The sequence below is a fragment of the Lycorma delicatula genome, chromosome 7 (genome assembly GCF_047948215.1).
Source record: "Lycorma delicatula isolate Av1 chromosome 7, ASM4794821v1, whole genome shotgun sequence".
NCBI classification, from domain to species: Eukaryota; Metazoa; Arthropoda; class Insecta; order Hemiptera; family Fulgoridae; genus Lycorma; species Lycorma delicatula.
In genome coordinates, this window is record NC_134461.1 from 135,600,695 (window position 1) to 135,618,520 (window position 17,826).

Sequence of the window (17,826 nt, forward strand, 5' to 3'; positions counted from 1 at the left end):
ACATTTGCTTAAAAACCATATTCACTTTAACCGAATAAATAATAAAATGTCAATACGGATAATATTTTTTGTATTATTAGATAGATAATAACTTTATAAAATGGCCGCTTAAAAACACTATAGTCCAATGATGCTTAATCTAAATTTCTATGTACCCAGAAACAAATACATAATTAGTTTTTACTAATTACCTTCTCTTTCACCCTTTCAACATGTTTTTGGACAGATTTGGGAATCAAAGAGCCCTTGCTTTCCACCATCTTCTGATCACTACTGAAAAAACTAAACCACTTTTGTATTCCTTCCACCGACTAAACTAGAAAAGGGAATGAACAAGGAATGTTCTATATACACACAAAGTAAAAAAAAAACCAAAACTAAAAGTACTTCCGCCAGTACTGCAGGAGCAACAGTGCTCTCTCTCCCTCATAGCCTCATGTGCAGCTTCCTGTGTGCACGTGCACACAACAGCTAAACACCATGCCACCGAAACTGTGAAGCGCCCAGTTCTATACAAAAATTTTTGTATCTTTTTCATGAACTGGAGGATGCCTATTGACATTAAGCTTAAGGATTATATATTGTATAAGTATAAAGAAAGAATTAAAGAAAAAAGGACTCATTATATTAAATGTTATCGATAATATCAAGCGGAAGTAGTTCCACAGTGCCTACATGCGAGCCACCACTGAATAAATTAAACAATTATAGGATCTTTTGTTAGTTTTTGAGGTTTTTCTTCTTTTCCATCAAGCATTAGACATCACTATCTGTTGTGTCATCCAAAAAATACTTCTTGCTATAGGTCGACAGTCTTTGAACTGCCTGGGAAATCTTCCTGTTTCTATACATTCGACATTTCTCTACTTTAGCTAGTATCCTTGAAACTTTTCATTCAGTGGTTGCATATCTAAATTTTCCCAGAGACAACTTTACATTGTCTGTTCAAACAACTGTACCCTGCCTCTGACCTCAAACACCTCATTTCAGCACTCTGGAGCCTCTGCCTATGTGCACTAGTAAGAGTCCATGTTTCATTCCTGAACAGAGAAGCTAGAACTAATAATACCTTATAAAACTTGTGTAACTGTTGTAAAAGTGTATCTCTCCTCACTTTATTCCTAAGAGTGCACCTGATAGTGCCATTCATTTTATTAGAAGTCTCAATCTTATAGTGCACATTGTATGAAATATTCAATCCAAAAACCTGAAACCCAAGACCTGTTCCAGAATTCAGTTCTCTAGCACTATCTTAGATCTAACAGGGTCTACCCATTTGAAGGCCATTATTTTGGTTTTCTCTACAGAAATGTTTAAATTATATTTACATCCAGTCTCATGTAAATAGTAAATTGTCTTTGCAACTTCTCATCGGATAAGAAAGCCTGATCATCTGCAACAGAATAGAAAAATCCCTCCTATCTCACCACCATCAATGCCACAATGATCTAGTCTATTTTCCCATTCTCAAATAATATTCTCTTATAATAACATTCTCATATAATTTAGTGTACAGGAGCAAGGCTACATCCCTGTTGAAGGCACCACCACCGACCTACTCTTGTTCCAAGCCATACATATCTTTGAATCTCTATATGCTGATCTTATACACTCAATCAGTAGCCAAGTCAAACCTCATTTTTCCTGCTCACCGTGTCAAAAGCCTGAACAAAATCAATAAATGTAATGTGGGTTTCTTTAATACATTCCCTCCTCTTCTCAATTACTTGGCTTCAAAATGAAAACATTATCAGAACACGATTGTCCAGCCCAAAAACCCAACTGTTCCTCAAGCAGCATAATGTCAACCGATGACCAATCTCACAGTTAAAATCTTTGATAGATCTTATATGCCACGTTCAATAAACATGTCTGTAATTTCACAATTAAATCTTTCTCCCCTTTTAAATACTGGGCAAATCATTGCGCTCTTTTTCTTTTTCTGTTTAGCCTTCGGAATCACTGTAACATATTACTTCAGATGATGAATGAGGATGATATGTACGAATGTAAATGAAGTTGTAGTCTTGTACAGTCTCAGGTCAACAGTTCCTGAGATGTGTGGTTAATTGAAACCCAACCGCTAAAGAACACTAATATCCACGATCTAATATTCAAACCCGTTTGAAAGTAGTCTTTACTAGGATTTGAACTTTAGAACTATCGACTATATGACAAGTTCTCCGCTAAACCAACCCGGTGGGTAAAAAAATCACTGCACCCTGCCATTCCATTGGAAGAGATGTCTCCTCCAGCACAAATTTAATAATCTAAGGAGCCTTTTCCTAAGGCCCACCGATGCACATTTGAACAGCTCTGTCTTCAAGCCATCACACCCAGCTGCTTTCTTGTTTTCATTTTAATTAAGCCTTGCATTTACAAAAAAAGCACTCGCGGATCAACTGAGGCAAAAAGGAAATAGTCTAAAATCACCGGCGAATGAGAAAGAAATTCACAACGGCAGAGCGGCCAAATGAACCTAGGAGTTGAGTCTCTGAATTTAAACCCAGAGCCTTTTTCAGGGGCTTGGAGATAGCAACCCTATCGCTGGTATTAACCACATCTGGGCTAGCAACCTGCTTGGGGACGCTTAAAATGCTTTCAATAATCTAGAAAGAAATAATCTGACTGAAACTTAAAGAATTACGGGATATTAGAAAAACTGTAGCTTGGCACAAGGAACAGATCATGTATGGAAGGGAGCTGGAACTGTTGGAGGTTTTGAGGGAGAAGGAAATAGATATGGATTACATTGCAGAAACTAAAATGAAGTGAAATAGCCATGAATTAAATAGCCACACAATATTATATAGCGGAGTGAATTTAAATTCCAGGTAATCAGGAGCGGCTATAATATCGAATAGAAAATGGGATGATAGAGAGAATACTTACTGTTGAATTTCAGAAAGGATAACGCGGGTTTAGTGTAAAATAGAAGGAGTCTACACGACTCGTTTTGCATATGCGCCCAAGAAAAAGGAAAGAATCAGAGAAGTTTTATTATTTATTGCAAGACAATCTCGAGAAACGTAATAAGAATGATTACATCATTACTGCGGGGGACTATTATGCAAGAGCGGGTAACATGCTACTTGCGGAGTGTTAGAAGTTTGTAATAGGATGTTGTTAATAGTAATTGAAAAATGCTTCACCGCATTCAACGAGATGAAAATGACGAATATGTTTTTTAGGTATAAAAATATACATCGATACACTCGGGCAGCTAAGGGAACTCAGAGCGCAATCGATTATTTTTTGGCTAAAATAAAGGTTGCAAATAGGTTCACCGATATATTTGTATTTCTTGGATGTGATGTAGGAAGTGACCGTTTCCTGCTGTTTCCTATTTTAAGTTTGCTTAAGAGACGGGTCAAAACAAAGAAAGGGAAAAGCATTGCGGAATAAGGAGCGTTCATGGAAAGTGCATTTTCTTCAGGATAAGCAGTTGTAACGACAACTGCTTTATAAGCAGATGTTGACTGCGATAAATAACTTCTTTCCGGTGGAGAATAATACCGATTTAGAGCGGGGAAGTAGTAAGAGTATACTGGAAAAATCAGCCTCGGAAACTTTGGGATCTAGTAGAAAGGAAATTCAGTGTAGGAGGTTGGTTTCACGGAACGAGGAAATTCGGAAGATGGCTGACAAGAAAAGAAAGGCTTATAGGAAGTTATTAACAGATGTATCACGATCGGCCAAACTAAACTACTAAAAACTTCCAAATCAAATAAGATCAATGACGAGGAAATCTCGGCAGGATAGCTGGGAGCAGTATATTTCTGACATCGAACATGACATTCATAGAAGGCAGCGATCGGGTTACAGAGTTATGCAGCAATAGAATAGAGAGGAGAAGGATATGGCTGATCTTAGAGTAATAGATAGCGAGCAGTTTTTGATGTAATATAGGAATTGTGGGCGGGGGGGGGGCTCATTGCAACAAAGGGATGGATTAAATTAAAGTTAATTACATCAAAAATATATAGTCATCTACCGGTTGTACTGGGTGTACCTCGAAACAGACAGTTACTTACAAAAATGTAAATATAAGTTAAGGAAATACTAGGTCCCGTTGGGAATAGAACTTACTTTTTTCTTAAAAGGAAATATTAATTATTTTATTACTTCCTTTTATTTTTCCTTCGATTATTAAAGTTAACTAAACTAGTAAAGGAAAGTGACTCATTTACGATAAGAACAAAAGATACGATAAATGTAAATAAAAATGCGGTTAACAATACGTATCAAAATATTTATTATTATTTTTATATGTAATTTATTTTACATTTTTCTTTATGTGTTTGCAAGTTAAATAATTACTCTGAAAATACACTGGCAATAATAAATAAAAAAGTAGAAGTAAAGGTGATGCAAAAAAAAAATACAGGATGGTAAAAGAATTTGTTATTAGATAATGGGAGATTGGTTAATATTAGATGAAAAAGTGAAAAACAATCTGCGTATGAGGTGAACATTTAGTAGTGCTAAATAATGAGAAGGATAGTATTAGTGAAAATATAAGCAAAATTATATCAAATCCATAGGAAAAAAATTAATGAAATAACAGTTAAAAAATAGTAAATTTAAAAAACAAAAAACTACCCAAAAAAATATATAATTTTTAATTAAGAAATAGCACTAATGAAATAAGCAAATTTGTACATTATTAATGCAATAATGATGATGGAAGGAACATATCTAGATTGTTTAAAAATTATAAAAATGATATCCATTTTTGAAGGGAGTGCCAGGAATGATAACAATAGTAATAGACCATAGTAATATTACCATTCTCTAAAACGGTGGGAAAAATAGTTATTTATTTTTTTAAAATAAATCATAAAGCATTTGAATGATACTAATCTTCTTGGGGATAGTCAGCATTGCTTTGGAAATGCAAAATTTGTTAATATTGCAGTAATCTAATCAGTGGAAAAAAATACAGATGCTTTGAAGAATCAGCAGTTTATTGTTATTACTGGTAATACAGTAATATAACTGCAGTAGTATTATTACTGCAGTTAAGAAAAACTCCAAATTCCAAATCTTTTGAACTTTGGGCTTTTTTGGTCCGGTTGATTGCAATCAAAAGGGGAGCACCTCACTGTTTATTATATTTCTTTTACTTCATCCTTCCTTCAATACTTCCTTTACTTCGTACAAGGAAGTAAAAAAAGATACGATTAAAGTTATTTAAAATGTAAACACGTGAAGTAATATTAAGGTAAATACAGGAAGATATTAAATATAAAAAATAGCTACAAAATTTCACAATTAATTCGTCAAAATAATTTATAATTTCAGAAGGAATTATTGAAAACTACGTGAACAAATACAAGTTGAACGGGGCGCAGAAAATTCAGGGATTTAAAAAAATGTTTAATTAATATTACGTAAAAATTCACTAGCAGAGTAATTTTCAGTAAAAGAAAATTTTTTAATCGTATTTTAATTAAATCTGAGAGAAAATTATTTAAACGATTCGGTAATTTATTAAAATCGGCAAAGGAAACATAACAAGGTCCTTTCTTGTAACCCGAAGTATTCTGCTAAATCGTATGAGAACAGTGTCGTCTAGTTTGGTAAAGGTGGGTGGATATTGTTATTCTTTCACGAATAAGTTTTTTTTTTTTTTTGCATAGATTGCACTAAATAACGCTTTACACAATTTATTCTTACGGGCGCTGAACAAAGATCTGAGAGCCCGTTTATGGATATGTAAACCGCTCTGACTTTTCCTGAAAGCGGCATTAAATTTTGACAGCAGTAGACGAGAGCAAAATAAATATATAATAACGATAAGCTTAGAATTACATTAAAGCGTTTCAAAGCGACACTGTACGGTTTGATTTTGGTTCAAACGAAATCAATTTGACCATACCAAGAGAATTTGTCATCTTATAAAGCACAGAGAAATTTTATTTTATGAGATTTTTTTCGCTACATAAATCCTACCGTTATAACGATTACCTCTACCTCTACCTGAGAATCCTAAATCGTTGATTATATTCGTATTTAGTCAGACGATTGTAATCCACCCGGTAAATGGATTTTTTGAAGCGATCGTAAAATTTTGAATATCTTAAATAATTATCTTCAGATACAGTTGCGCCTTTTTTTATGGAGATTAACAATGAAGATTCAGGATTTTGGGACGGTTATAATAATAAAATCAAGGAACTGAGGACATACCTGTAGCGTGTTACATGTCGAATTGAGAGCATACATTTCACATGTGTATTCTTATTAAAAAATAAAATTTCAATTACTTGTTTACGGTCGGAAAGATATGACTTTTACCAATTTTTTAAGCAACTTCTATAATACCATATGTTTTTTCATCAGTAAATGAAACTAAATACGATTCTTTACTGAAATTGCAAAAAAAAAAAAAACATTGAAAATGGAATCTTTTGTTTTCTACGCAATTTAATAAAATGTTTTCAAAAAACTGGGAAACGGCTGTGACAATATACAACATTTTTTTTTAAAACCACGCTGAAAGGTTTTTAATTGGCCATACTTATCAAGAAATATTAAAAGTTTATTTTTAGAAAATACTTAAGAAAATACGGGCAATTGTCAAAATCGGCCTATAATTTTGTAAATTAGATGCCGAACCTTTCTTAAGGAGGGAAATAACACGGTTACTCCCTTAACAAGGCTAGGCTCGCTACGACTTCCGAAACCCGAATCGGCTGTGCATCCTTTCCTTTTTTCCCTTGCGCAACCAATTCTGCAATGAAAGGCGACAGTTCGATCTAAATGACCCTGAAATTCTTAATAGTAACTTTGGTTTACAAAATTCCTTTGAACCCTTTTTAATTTTATATCTTTCATCGACCAGGACGTCTTTTATTGCCCGGCCTACTGGCGGGTGAGGTAAGGTTCAATGAAATATCGATTGAATTTTATACTGCAATCGTTGTAAAAGCCGGCCAGTGCGTAAATTTTCTTTTTTTTTTGTTATTATTACTGTACCAGGTTCGGTATATATTAACCTATTTAAATTGCATGCTCTTTTTATTTTAATAGCAGTAATGTCTGCATTGTTCAATGCTCTTAATGCCGGGGGTAGAAACGGCCTAGTGCTGAACTACAGTAAAACTTACCCTACGGTTGCTCTTGAATGGTTCTGCATTTAGTGTGACGTACCCGATATCCGACATATGTAGCGGCATGTAAAATGTAAAAGCCCGACTATCGGTGGAACGGTGTAGCCGGGTGTTCTTTACTAGGAGTGGTCAGGACCAGCAAGTTCGTCGTGGTCATCCCGCTGTCACCAACCAAAAGGAATTACAGCAAACAATGATCCATGAAGCGGGTCAATGTCTTTGAGAGAGCGTTTAGAAGCAGCAGGCACCAGCCGGTGTATGTCGATGGTAACAGGGAAAGTTTACAGACGGGAGATTCTCCGAACTTATGAGTGGTGAATCAGTTATAACTGATTCTTGTTCACACCGCTGTCTGAAGAATTTTATTTTTTTACGTTATGACAAATGCTACACAACTGATTACCGATTATTATGAGTATACTGTTATGAGGTAATGACTGGTCATTACATCTAGAGGTGTAATAACATATAGCAAACATTTCTGCCGCGTTTCAAATCTCAGCGTTTCTTCTCATCTCTTCTGTCATCCTTTTTCAACACGCTTGTAATTTAATACTTTTAGAATTGTTAGTCAAAATAGTTTTTGTTTTCTTTTTGAAATGTTTCCTCGGGAACAACTCTGTCAAATTTCAGCGTCCTAGTCTTTTAGGAAGTGGGAAAATTAGAAACGAGTGAGTCACTGAGGGTTTTCCCGTTAATATAACATGATACTGTTTAGAACTTGAGTTCTAATAAAATATTTTTTTTTATATTCAGTTCACTTACCTCGGAATATATATCCTCACAAACATCATTTTTCGTTTCATTATCATTTTTAGTACGCATTAAATTTGTTAAGTTATTTAAATTTTCGGTTCTAGAAAAAAGATAAAAGACACTTTATATATAATTATTTACGGTACTAAAAAAAACAATAAATAAAAAACAATAATGTACAAATTTATGTGCTTTAGTTATGTTAACTATTTTTTATTTATATTATTTTTACTTTTTTGTTTAGTATCAAAAAATGAATATTTTTTCCTTTTAAAGTGTTAAATAAATTACTTTTATTTGATCTCTTCAACAGAGTAGTAATTATAGAATTGAGTAATAATTTGAAGAATAATTGATAAAACAGTAATGCTTAATTTTACAAACAATACATTTTTTTAAAAATTATATGATAATAATCTACGAGAAATATCTCTAAAGTAAAGACCGCTGGAAAAATTTCTCTTCTTATGGTTGGCGAACCTTATCGTTCATTATCGTGTCATTCATGACCAAGTTAGTAATATACACACTGCCTGCGTTGTTGTCTGTAAGTTGTCGCGTTGTAGTATCTTTGATTACGTGTGAGTTATTACGTTATAAAATCAATAGGAAACTCGATGTTGCCGTCGACTGTGAAATACGTGAATTCATACGTTTTTTAAACCATCATATCATTAAGCCGGCTGAAATTCATAGGCGGTCGGTTGCTGTGTACGGTGATAATGTAATGAATGAAAGAAACGTCTGAAAATGGTGTGAAAAGTTTAAGAATAACTGAATTAATGTGCACGATGAAGAAAATTCGGGGAGGCCCTCGATAATAATGGAGGACTTCAAACGTGTCGATGATGAAAAGGTCGTCGCTCAACGATTTCCGACTTGGCCTTCTTTTTCGTGATGTTTCAAGAGCATTTATCGGTCGCATTTTTCACAGCCACTTAGGCTTCAGAAAGGTTTGTGCACGTCTTAACGGAACGTCACAAAAAAATCCGAATGGGAACCGCTTTAAAATTTTTGATGCGCTATTCAGAAACAGCTATGAGTTCCTTAATTCGATTGTTACCAGCCGTGAAACGTGGATTTCGTATTACGCGCCAGAGAGAAAACGGAAGTCAAAAGAATGGCGTCTCCTCAATCACCAACCACGCCGACAAAGGTCAACCCACAGCCATTTGGACGCAAACTAATAGTCACACTCTTTTGGGATCGGTTTGACATATTGCTGATCGATTTCATGCCACGTGGAACGAGTATAAATGCAGAAGCCTACTGTGAAACTACGTAAGTTACGGCGCGTCATTCATAATCGGTGACATGGGCGGCTGACCGACGGCGTCGTCCTGCTGCACGATAATGCACGTCCATATGTTGCGGGTCTGACACGTGATTTACCGAAAACATTTGGATGGGAAATTTACGATAACCCACCATATAGTCCGAACTTAGCTCCTTTTGATTACCGTTTTTTTTTCAGAAATTGAAAGAATTTTTAAGCGATTCGCGTGTGACGATGAACTTAAAAATGCTGTTAATCAGTGGCTAAATGAACTGGCGGCAGAAGAATACGACGAGGGTATATTGAAGTTGGTGTATCGCTACGATACACCAACTTCAATAAGTTGGTGTATCGTAGCGTTCACAATATGTATCACAATACGTATCGTTCACAATAAGTTGTGAATTAAGACATATATAAATGTCTTAATTCATGTGTCGATTATATAGAGAAGTAGTATAAGGTATGTAGCCCACCGGGTTGGTCTAGTGGTGAACGCGTCTTCCCAAATCAGCTGATTTGGAACTCGAGAGTTCCAAGCGTTCAAGTCCTAGTAAAGCCAGTTATTTTTACACGGATTTGAATACTAGATCGTGGATACCGGTGTTCTTTGGTGGTCGGGTTTTAATTAACCGCACATCTCAGGAACGGTCGAACTGAGAATGTACAACACTACACTTCATTTACACTCATACATATCATCCTCATTCATCCTCTGAAGAATTATCTAAACGGTAGTTACCGGAGGCTAAACAGGAAAAAGAAAGTATAAGGTATGTAGTTTAAAAGAAATAAAAAATGTTTATAAAGTTGTCGGAATAAACTTTTTTACAATGAAACAGTCTTTACTTTAGAGATAACCTCTCATACAATATCAGCCACAAATTTTACATGAAAAATATTAAGGAAATACGTAATAATTGATTCTGACTTCAAGTTGAAAAAAAATGTAATGTTATAAAAAACTAAACATTGTTATATATTTTTACTTCATCCACACACAGTATTTGATAGTTTTTTTTTTCTGTTATAAATAAAAGAAAGTAATATTGTCACTGAAATGCTGAAATATGAATCAGAAAATTTATGTGACAAATTAGAAGTAATATTTAAAAAATACGGGAAAAGAAAAAATCCCAGAAAGTTGGAAATACGCATTAATATGTTTACTACATAAAAAGAAGATACAATAACATGCAAATTAATCCGAACACAGGGAATTTTTTATTTCTCTTATGATGCAGCTAATACTGCTTAACCACACCCATTCTTTAAGTTGTTTGTGTAATGTAAAATTATTGTTCTCTAGATATTTAGAAATTTTCAAGTCATACGTTAGTGTTTTGTGAACGTTTATTCCATTTTTTATTACAAAATCATGTTTTCATAGTTTTGTTCTGAATATATAATAATGGACATAATACCAAGAAAGCATCTGAAAGTTGTTTCTCTTTCTGAACATACCAGTGTGCCACAATAACAAATAGCTTCTGAATGTGGTGTTGGACTAGGGACAATGAATGCTATTTTAAACGGTTTAAAGAAACCGGTTCCTTTTCGTGTTAAAGGAAAGGCTAACGTGGTCGTAAAAGAAAAACTATTCCAACACAGAATCAGTAATTACTGAGAAAAAGTAAACTTATCTTTTGTGGAAGTTGAGAATTAACAGCCAGTGGAAAGTTTTACAAGTGGTAACTCTGTTAGATGCAGACTTCTTGCAGTCGTACAGAAAGCTCATTTCCAGTTAAAAAGCAGCTTCTAAAATGTGAAAAAAGGCTCTTGTGGATCAAAGCACTTGGTAGCTGAACCAAAAAAGACTAGAAAAATGTTATGTTTTCCGACAAGTCGTATTTTTATGTACGTATGCTTTCAGCAAAACATTAGATGAAAATACATCACCGGGTCATATCCAACAATCAGTTAGTTAAGCGTTCCCAAAGAAGAATATTTTGGGGTTGTTTCACATTTGAAGGCCCTTGTCAATTACTTTCAGCAGATGGTATATTGAAAAGCGATGGATATATCAAGTTGTGACACAACTTCAAAACAAATTCCCAAAAGGCAATGGAGTGTTCCAACAAGATTTAGCACCGCGCCATACTGTCAAAAAAGGGAAAACTTTTCGAAGAACAAAACATTAAAGTGGTCAGAAAACTTCCAGACTTAAACCCGATTGAGAATCTTCAGGCAATAGTCAAAAAACAACTTTCAAAACTGAATTGTACCTCAGAAAGTGACCTCATTAATAGTTTAAATAGATCTCAATAACGGTTTCACGATGAAAAAACAAAAAAAAATTTGTAGTACCTTTGTTTAATCGTGAACCAAATTGTGTACATGAAGAGATTGAGAATAAAGGAGAACATATTAATTACTAGATATATTGCACAAATATGATTTTTTTTCTAAATAAAGTTATATTTTATTAAATAACATCTGTGTTCAGATTAATTTGCACGCTACAGTAACGCCTACTTTAATGACTAAAGAGGTATATCACTTTTATCAGACTCATAAAAAATAATATTTAAAGCCGTATTAAACAGAATTCAACCCGTAATCGAAAAAGAACTAGATGAATATCAAGGTGAATTTCGAACAGGAAGAAGCTGCGCCAGACAAATTTTTAACTTAAAATCAGTTTTACAATATCAAAAATCTAGAAGCGATAATTTTTTTACATTTCAAAATAAAGTCGATTCACTACACAGAGAATCCCTGTAGAAAATATTAGAAAAATTTTAAATCGGCAATAAAACATGAAATATTATTAAGGAAACGATTTCAAAAGTAAATTTTTAAGGGAAATATCAAAATCTTTTGAAATTAATAAAGCAGTTGTAAGACAAGAAGATGATCTCTCACCGATAATTTTTAATCGTGTCCTAAAAATGTTAATCAGAGAATGGAATACAGAACTTTAAAATTTAAGAATCGATGAAAATCAAAACAGGAACAAAATTTTAATTTCTGAACGTGAACATATTAGCCTTTGCAGATGATTTAATTATTCTAGTTAAATACACGAATCAAAAATCAGATTAATAGATTAGAAGAACGCGAAAATAAAATAAGGCTTCAAATTTCTTACAAAAAAGAACAAAATGGTTCTCAAATAGCAAAATTAAAACTCAAACGATGAACATTTTAAAAGAAAATCAGGTGGGGCTGTGTCGGGGTGTACGGCCGTTGGTTTAACGTGAAAATTTACAGACCTTGGATGTAGTTCCTCCGAGCTACAGACCGACCAAGAGTTAAATGGAAGGAGCCACCGTCGTATTTTTTTTAACAGAACATAAAGTTTCTAACGGATAATTTTTAGTTCCTTCGTTTGGTCAACTCTACAGATAACTTGGTCGGTCTGTAGGTTAGCGAGTCGCTTTTACTGTACCGATTGTCATTGACCGCATACTAAATTTAATTTTAACATAAAACAGACACTAAACGGTACACGATATTTATTTCGACTAATATTCGAAAATTTTGTTCAACATCGGTCTGTGATGCGGGGAAGTAAGAGACATAAGGCGTAATATCTATATCAATGAGCCTGGCGAACGTCGGGATTTTTATTTCGCTGTGCCCCCTCCCCGCCAACCCTCTCGACCGTGACGCAACTCAAAGTCGTATCGGCGAGCTGACCGTGTAAGTTATAAAATGACACCGCATTTACGTCTTTGAGACTATTAGTTTCACGTTAAAATACAATTAAGAGACCAAAAATTTAAATATTTAGGTGAAATTATAACAACCAAATTTAAATGTCTATAAAACATTTGGTGATATAATTTCATTAAAAACTAAGAAAAAACAGGGCGATAAGAGTACCAAAGATGCAAATAACATATCATTTAACAAAGGGTATATGTAACAAGAAATTCCTTTACAAAAATACAAAACTGAGACTTAATTAGACAATAATACTTCAGCAACGTAGAAAAAAAATCTAAAAAAAAAATACACCATCCAAAATATTATAATTTAAAAAAACAAGGAAATTTATAACGATTTTTGAAAATCTAAAACATACAATGGGAAAAAGATTAAAGTTTTACGAATCTCTGTATAAAAATGAACGAGCAGATTAATTCTATTTTTTTAAAGAAACACAAACATAGGCTGGTTTAGACAAACGTAAAATGATTTGACAATAATCAATGTATCAAAAACCATAATTTTGAACAGATAAATTTTCAGAAAAAGGATAGGTGAATCTGAATTTCCAGAAGACGCAGAAGAAAAAGCAAAATCATAAATGGAGTGATGAAATGAAAAGAAAAGTAATCGAAAGGATGAAGAGTTTTTGTAAAAAAAAAATTCTGAACTATGTAAATGGATCCTTAGAAATCAGATCAAAATAAAAAGAAGAAAGAATATTTAAACTTTTTTAAATAGTTTCTGTTAAACTACACAATGAAAGACGGTGATGTTTTAAAATTACTAAAAATTATAAACAAGTCTCTTTTAAATCGGTTGCTCTTGATCTTTCAAAATCCTTTAAAAGCAAATTATCAGTATCTTCTTCAGTGGATTTCCCTCCTTAAAAAGGATTTTTCATATTAAATGAATAATAAAATAAAAACAAACACAAAAATAATGAACTAACGTGATAATAGGCCGTAAGAAATATGTTCATTATTATATGAAATTCAAAGAAAACGTGAAAAAAAATTACGGTATTACGATAAAAAAAATTACACGTTCAATCGCAATAAACTGCCAGGTAGATTTGATTGATGAATATCTTAGCCGTAAATTTCTAAGGTTTACCTCGGACAAATATCTATTTGGGTAAAGTCTAGTTTCTATTTTCTAACAGAAAATCCTTTTTAAATGAAAGTACCAGAATAACTTCTTTTAACAGGATATAGCGATTTACATAACTGAAATCTTTCTACATCACTTGAAATAATTAAAAGTAGAACACTTCTCTTAATGTAAAAAAATTTCTGCCACTCAGTTACTTAGAGTGGATTTTATTTCAGTTTTTTCCTCACTTCAGTTCATCATTTCAGTTTCATTTTTAAAAAAAATGGATAAATAAATAAAAAGTGAAAAAAAAAATACGAAGTAAAATATATGAATAAATTTTTTTTAAAGTAATAAGTAAAAATAAATTTTTTCCCGTTTTAATATTATTTGGTTTTTTGAATTTATTCACATAAGATGTATTTTAACAAAAAATTTCTACAAATAAAAATAAAAATTATAAGAACTTTATTTTGGGAGATTTTACATTTGTTTGGTGAAAGGGATATTCCCCTTTTTTAGCAAAACTAATTTTTTTCTTTTTTTTTTTTATTACTTACTAGTTGAGATCCATTTTAAGAAAGAATTACCTTTCTAATATGTGATGAAAATTAAATTGATTAGAATTTAAAAAAAAAAAAAAATTAATTTTAAATTATGATTCTTCCCAAATACTGAGAGAACAATCTTACAATCTTTTCTGTTTTAATTGCCGCGGTGAATTTTGGTAAAAATATTTATAGGATAAGAATTAAAATAAAAAATTTTGAACTTTTCTCATTATATTTAACTGAAAGTTCTTTTCTAGATAAGATAAAAAAAACCGCTATTCAAAGGAAATACCGGAAACCCAGCTTGTATTACACAAATGGGGAACTATTAATTTCAGACAGAAAATTACTCATCTGGATTTTTACATTTCTCAATATTTTTAAATTCTTGAATTGAAAAATACAACCAATTGGGTTACAAAATTCAGTATGTATATTGATACCAAAATTCATATTTTGGTATCTATTTCATTTAATATTTTAGAAAAGATTTTTAAAAAATGTTAAATTTATGCTGTAGAGATATAAAAGATCTGATGTGGACAACACATAACTTCCTTGTACGCCTATTAAATTATATATACACATTTTTTTAAAATGAAAAGCACATAAAATTTTATTTCATTAATAACCATTAATAACCGTTTTTGAGTTATATGAGATACATATGTACATACAGACATTACACCAAAACTAATCAAAATGGATTCAGGGATGTCTAAATGTTTATTTCTGTTGCATTTCCATTGAAATCTGAAAACTGAAATTTTTTGCGATCGTAATACTTACTTTACTTCATACAAGGAAGTAAAAATGAAGCTGAGAAACGAGAGATTTTTATATAAAAAGTGTTGCATCTCAAAGAGGGAGGATTAACCTTAATGAAAAACGTTTTTCATTTTTAAAGTTTTAAAAATGTTTTAAAGAGTGGGGTTAAAATAAGGGGGAAATTGGATAAGACTAAGATGTTCAAAAAAATATACATCCAAGAATAAATAGTGACCTCTTTCAATTTTTTTTTGCAGTTTGAATCTCTTTACATCCGTTTTTCATTATAGTTTAATAATTTTATTTACATGTTAAATCTTGAATTATACATCAAAAAACCCAATTACAGTTTATCATCGTCAACCTTCAGCTGATCAAACCTAAGTCAGTGTTATTAACCCTAAATATTTAAGTAATGCTATTAGGAGATTAAAGTTAAAGAAGTAACAAGCAACTACTTGTTAACACCTAATTTATTATTTTACCAACCTATTAAAGTTATTATATTATATTTATATATTATTATTTATTATATTAGTTTCATGTATAGGGGTGTTTTAATCTTTTTTAACATATGAAATTTTTTGTTGTAATTTTAACTTCAGTTGCTTTTTTAAAAATACATCTATTTTTTTAATTTAAACCAAATAATACATTCGTTTATAAAATTTAGAATTTATAATTACTTTTATCAGAATTATAACATATACAAACCAAATTATCAGGCTATCAGCTCTTGTCTGATAAGCAAAAAAAGAAATCTTCAGATAAAATTAAAAAAAAAAAAACAGGTTTTGTATTATAATTCCCTCAAATTTTATGTTTTATTTATCTTTAAAAATGTATTTATTTTAAACAATTTTTAAAACTTTTACCGGAATGCACCCTCTGTAAATCATAAAATTTCCCCCAGTCAGAACGCAATAAATCAAATTAAAAATGTTTTGCAGGCAAAGAATGGAAAACTTTTCTGGTACTGAACCGTATGTTCAACAAAATGTTAAAATGGAAATAATACAATAAAATTAACTTAGGTATAATTTTTAATGAAAATTATAAATATCACAATTATTCAGCTTATAAGAATGCAAAAGTCAAATAACAGTTAATATTATGAAGTTAATAATTTTATAAATAAAATAAAATAAATGAAAAAATAAAAATTGTTAACATTATTATTTAAATGTAAGTTATTATTGTTTATAATAGTTATTAACAATAGTGAAAATAATCTCTTACTGACTTGGCTGAATAATTATAAGAAGCAGATTTCGCTTACAATTTTGAAAAAAAAAAAAAAAATCAACAGTAAATATGTTTGAGTCTGATTTACACCATTGATCAAATTATGTTTTTACCTTAAAACTTATGCAGTATTAAAAGTATAATTGAGAAAATAACCAACATTTTTAGAAAAAAGTTGGGTCCCAGTTGAGTTCTTGACCAAATGATATTTTTATCATCAAAATTATACAGTATTATACTTTTAATACAGCAAATTATACAGTATTATACAGCAATTATACTTTAAAGTATAACTGCTAAAAAGATTTGCCCCATTTCATATTTTTGCTCAGAAACTACCTCACATATTTTTTAAAAACAGCTTAACTTAAAAAACAGATAAAGTATCAGAAATTATAAAACATTTTAAATTAAGTTAAAAGTTTAACTTAATTTTTTTTAAGCTCCTATGTCATCTACATTAATACTAGATACAGTTGGATTTTAACAACTGATATTTCAAGAAGCCACTTTTGTTTTAGAGAAAGTTTTTTCTCTTTTTTTATGGTTAATTCACCATATAAGCTTGAAGTTTGTGCATGGGAATATGAAATGAAAGTTTGTAGTGTATGAAAAATGCTATGCCTGACCAGGAATCAAACTTAGAAATAATGTTGAATATCCCCCATACCAAAATCCAATTGCCTAAAAACTTAGGAATTTTAAATCATTTAATAAGTACTTTTATCATACTAAAGTTCAATTTTCTATAGACCGCTACACTAAAAGTTAAAATATTTAAAATGGTGAAAAACTATCCCTCCCTTTTGCTATCAATCCGTAGTACAAACATATCAATCCATCAATGCATACAGTACAGACATATTAATCAGAATACTGTTCAACTCATATATACGTAAATACATACACCTTTCAAAAATTTTAATTACCTTTATCGACTAAAGGGTATTAAAATGTCAACATTTGCAAAAAACCTTGATACTCAAAATTCTGGCTGTTCCTATACTTTTCCTTTGTAATTAGGCTGCTGATTCAGCAGCAGTAGACCTAGAGGGAAAATAAAAAACTTTTTTTTTTTTAAATTATTGAACTTTTATGAATTTAATTTTCAATGAATTATTTTTTTCTTATTTAGAATGTATCTTCAGAAAGTGATTGAAAAAAAAAAACACTTTTTGTACAGAACCATGGACCTGTATTGTATAGAACCATAATTTAAATTAGAATTTCATCTGGAGTAAATCAGAACACTTTATTGTGTGACAAACAGAGAATCAGAAAAAGAAATGTGCAAAAATCAATTAATAAATCATTTTCTTTCGTTTTTCGTAAAGCACAAATGTATACTGAAATAAATATATTCTAA

General features: G+C 31.4%; 1 protein-coding gene across 1 annotated transcript in view; it reads right to left on the reverse strand.

Annotated features, from left to right (window-relative positions):
* Positions 1 to 17,826, reverse strand: part of LOC142327419 (uncharacterized) — a 28,738-nt gene that overhangs the window by 10,268 nt on the left and 644 nt on the right. The window contains exon 2 of the mRNA XM_075370458.1: positions 7,881 to 7,971. Within this exon, the coding sequence (XP_075226573.1) occupies positions 7,881 to 7,971 (91 nt within the window). The remainder of the gene's footprint in view (positions 1 to 7,880; positions 7,972 to 17,826) is intronic.